The sequence below is a fragment of the Suricata suricatta genome, chromosome 9 (assembly GCF_006229205.1).
Source record: "Suricata suricatta isolate VVHF042 chromosome 9, meerkat_22Aug2017_6uvM2_HiC, whole genome shotgun sequence".
NCBI classification, from domain to species: domain Eukaryota; kingdom Metazoa; phylum Chordata; class Mammalia; order Carnivora; family Herpestidae; genus Suricata; species Suricata suricatta.
In genome coordinates, this window is record NC_043708.1 from 136,503,994 (window position 1) to 136,508,332 (window position 4,339).

The 4,339-nt window shown below is 47.4% G+C and overlaps 1 protein-coding gene across 1 annotated transcript in view; it reads right to left on the bottom strand.

Moving 5' to 3' along the window:
* The window catches only part of FSD2 (fibronectin type III and SPRY domain containing 2), a gene marked incomplete at its 5' end in the record, with an annotated part of 30,878 nt that overhangs the window by 18,618 nt on the left and 7,921 nt on the right, over positions 1-4,339 (bottom strand). Inside the window, 1 exon segment of the mRNA XM_029952304.1 lies at positions 1-208. Within this exon segment, the coding sequence (XP_029808164.1) occupies positions 1-208 (208 nt within the window).

The window sequence follows — 4,339 nt, forward strand, 5'->3', positions numbered from 1 at the left end:
GGGGCCGCCCCGGGCTCGCTGGTCATTTCGGCGTGGACGTGTCTTCCCGCCCGCGCGGGCTCTTCTGGGAAGAGCTGCAGCCTGTCTTCGGAGTCATACAGATCCATGGGGCAGAAGTGGAGGCCGGAGCCGGAGACCTGGGCCCCTCGGGCGCCGATGCACCTGCAGGGTCCCTCCCGCGCGCGCCTCCTAGTGGGTGTCCGGGGTCCTGGAACACACAAAGTGGGGGGGTACCCGGTATCTGAGAAGGCCATCCCAGTAAATGCTCATTAGATTGGGCTCGACCCATTCACAAGCAGAAAACAAAAATCATCTGGGCAGCTCAGCCCTGGTTTTACTTGGAACCATCTGCGAAGGGAGGTTTGCTTTCTCCGGAAGGAGAGGCTCTCTAAGCTTTAAGGGACCAGAAATAAAGAGACGCCGATAGACTTGACTGACAAAAGACCCCTCCGCGTTAAAACAGAGGCAAGATAATGGGAAGCGTCTCAGGCCATTGTTATTAGACAAGTTGTACATATGGAATGAAAACAATTAAGATCTCAATAAATTAGCGTGCAAGGCTGATTCACAAAATAATCACTTGTGCAAAAACATTTGGAAAACGGTTCATCCTTACGAGTCACAGGGAACAAATAAGATGCCATTCTGCCATCCCAGTAGGCAAGTACTCAGATATGCAAGAAGGAGACCCAAGGCTGGTGAGGGGTGCAGAGGAGTGGGTACGCTCACATGCGTGGGGTTTGGATGTACCCCAGCCCCCCCTTTCTGCAGAGCGAACTGTGCGATGTGGATCAGGAACCTTAAACATCTTCACACCCTTTAAGCTAATAATCTTCATCAGGACCCTGAAGGAAAGTATCAAATACAGGGGGGGAAATATTTCTATATAAAAATATCCATCACAAAATATTCTATTTTATTTATTTTTTATTTTTTTAATGTTTATTATTGGGAGAGAGAGAGAGAATGTGAGTGAGTGGGGAAGGGGCAGAGAGAGGGAGACACAGAACTCAAAGTGGTGCTCCAGGCCTGAGCCGTCAGTAGAGAGCACAAGGCTGGGTTCGAACTCATGAACCACAAGATGATGACCTAAGCCGAAATCTAACGCCTAACTGACTGAGCCACCCACGTGCCCCACAAAATATTTCATGGCAGAAAAAAAACTGTGAAGCCCTAATGATTAGGCTTCACATGCTGAGCATGTGGGAGGCAAAACTCCAAGAGACTATTGAATACTGAAAACGAACTGAGGGCTGAAGGGGGAGGGGAAAAGAGGTGGAGGTGATGGAGGAGGGCACTTGTGGGGAAGAGCACTGGGTGTTGTATGGAAACCAATGTGACAATAAACTACTTAAAAAAATAAATGTTTATTCATTTTTGAGGGGGGAGGGGCAGAAGGAGGGGGGGCCAGAGGATACTAAGTGGGCTACACACCGACAGCAGTGATCCCAATATGGGGCTCGAACCCATGAACCGTGAGACCATGACCTAAGCTCAAGTCAGGGGACACTCAACCAACTGAGCCACTCTGGTGCCCCTCCAACAATTTATTTTAAAAAATTCTTTAACATTTATTCATTTTTGACTGACAGAAAGAGACAGAGTGCTAGCAGGAGAGGGGCAGAGAGAGAGGGAGACACAGAATCCAAAGGAGCTCCCTCCCGGCTCTGAGCTGTCAGCACAGAGCCTGTCGGGGCTCGAACCCACGAACCGTGAGATCACTGACCTGAGCCGAAGTCAGGCCCCCAGCCGACTAAGCTACGATTTGTTTTTAAAGGAGGCATTAGGAACTGGATTGTCGTGGTAGTTACACAACTTGAGGAATTCACTACAAATCATTGAATCGTGCACTTAAAACAGGTGAGTTTTATGGGATGGGATTTATATTTCAATTAATTATTTTAAAAATAGATTAGAGAGATAAGCAGCTCACAGAATTCCTGGTTTTATGGAGGACTATGTTGTTGATAAAGTGCGTGTGGGGGTTAATTCCAGCAGTAGGACAGTCTGGCGGGTGGAAATTTAGGCCGGTATTTGGACCTCAACGGCACCTCTTGTGATTTGTGCCATGAAATGAAAGAAACAACCAAACTTCTTCTCTAAACTAAAATCAGTATCCTCTTTTCTGTGTGGATCAGTGGTATTCAAACTTCTGTGCCTGTGAACTCCCCTAGAACATCTGCATTATCTAAAAATTTTCATCAAAAATGTAAATAACCTTGGATGAGGTAAGTTTCTCAGACATGCTACCAGAAGTACAAGCTAAAAGGAAGAAAAAAGATGCATGGGACTACATCCAGATTAGAAACTCCTGCGCTTCAGGGACACCTTTAGGAAAATAAAAAGATCATCTGCAGAATGGGAGAGAATATTTGCAAATCATACACCTGGTACAGGACTTGTATCTAGAACATGTAAAGAACTCTTACAACTCAATGATAAATAGACAACTCAATTTAAAAATGGGCGTCTGAGGTTCTCCAGGGAAAGCGGATCCAGGAGGGAGGTGCGTGTACGTGTGTCAAGTATGCGAGAGAGACATCTATTTTAAGGATCTAGTTCCTGCCGTCATGGGGGCTGCAGACGCCAAGTGTGCAGGGAGGGCTGGCCGTCTGGGACCCGGGAGGAGCCGGTGCTGGAGTTCGAGTCAGAAGGCCATGTGCCGGCGGAAGTCCTTCAGGGAGGAAGCGCCACCTTTGTTCTAGGAAGCTCTGCAGCTGATTGGATGCGGCCCACCCACAGGACGGAGGGCAATTGCGCTGACTCAGAGTCCCCCAACTTAAACGTCAATCTCATACAAAACACACCCTCACAGAAACTTTCAAAATCCTATTTCATTAAATATTTGGACATGGTGCCCCCTCCATGTTGACACGTAAAATTAACTATCACAATGCACAAAGGCTTCCAATAAACATCTCTTCAGAGATAAGACAGAGACACCAACAGGCGCATGACAAGACGCTGTACGTCAGTTGCCTCATGGGAAACGCACATCAAAACAACAATGGGATATCGCTTCACATCTGCTAGGATGGCTCCAATCAAAAAGATGGACAACAGCAAGAGCGAGTGTTGAACAGGACACGGAGAGATTGGGACCCTCCCACACAAGTGGTGCGAATGCAAAATGGTGCGGCCACTTTGGGAAAGAGTTCGGCCGTTCCTCGAAAGTAAACGTATTAGGGCACCTGGGTGTCTCGGTCAGTTAAGTGTCTGACTTTGGCCCAGGTCATGATCTCACAGTTCGTGAGTTCAAGCCCCGTGTCAGGCTCCATGCTGATAGCTCAGAGCCTGGAGCTACTTCAGATTCTGTGTCTCCCTCTCGGCCCCTTCCCCCAAAAATAACTAAACATAAAAACATTTTTAAAAAGTTAAACATATTTACCACATGACCTAGCAATTCCACTCCTGAGATATACCCAAGAGAAATGAAGACATATGTCCACACAGAACCCTGCACATGAATGTTGACAGCAGCATTATTCATAATAGTTAAAAAGTGGAAACAGCCCAGGTACCCGTCACCTGATGAGCGGAAAACAATATATGTCATCGTCCTATAATGGAATGCTAGTCAGCTGTAAAAAGACACACTGTACAACGTGGCTGAAACATGAAAGGGTTATGTTCGGTGACAAAAAGCTGAACACCAAAGACCACCTGTTGTGTGATTCCACTTATACAAAATGTCCAGAATGGGCAAAGAGAGACAAAGCGAATGGTGGTTATCAGGGGCTCGGGGCGCGGGAAATGAGGGGTGGCTGCCAAGCGGTGTGTGGTTTCTGGGAGGTGCTGCGCGTGTTCTGGAATTGGATAGGGATGAACACGTCACTCTAAGTTTACTGAAAACACTAAATTGGTAACTTTAAACGCTGAGCCTTATGGTGTGTAAATCTTAATAAAGCTGATAATTGGGGCACCTGGGTTGAGCATCCAGCTCTTGGTTTCGGCTCAGGTCGTGATCCCCAGGTTATGAGACATAGCCCCGCCCCGGCCTCTGCGCTGGGCCTGGAGCCTCCTTAGGTTTCTCTGCCCTCCTCTGCGCTCACGCACGCACTCCTCCAGGCTACAGCGTCTGTATGTAACGGCTTTCCAGGCGCTACATGGACAGAGATTGTTTTAAGAGCATTAAATAGATTCCAAATACTTAACATCATAATTTAGTGTTTCCCAGGGCTGCCTTCCCTTGAAATGGGCCAGCAGGTGAGGCTTCATGCGGGTTCCGTGTTCACAATATCGCTTCCTCTCTCTGTTACCAAGTGAAACTGCATCTCTCACTTCTCCTGAATATGACATTGCCTGTCAGATTTCATGGGCTTGGAACTTAAAAACCTCC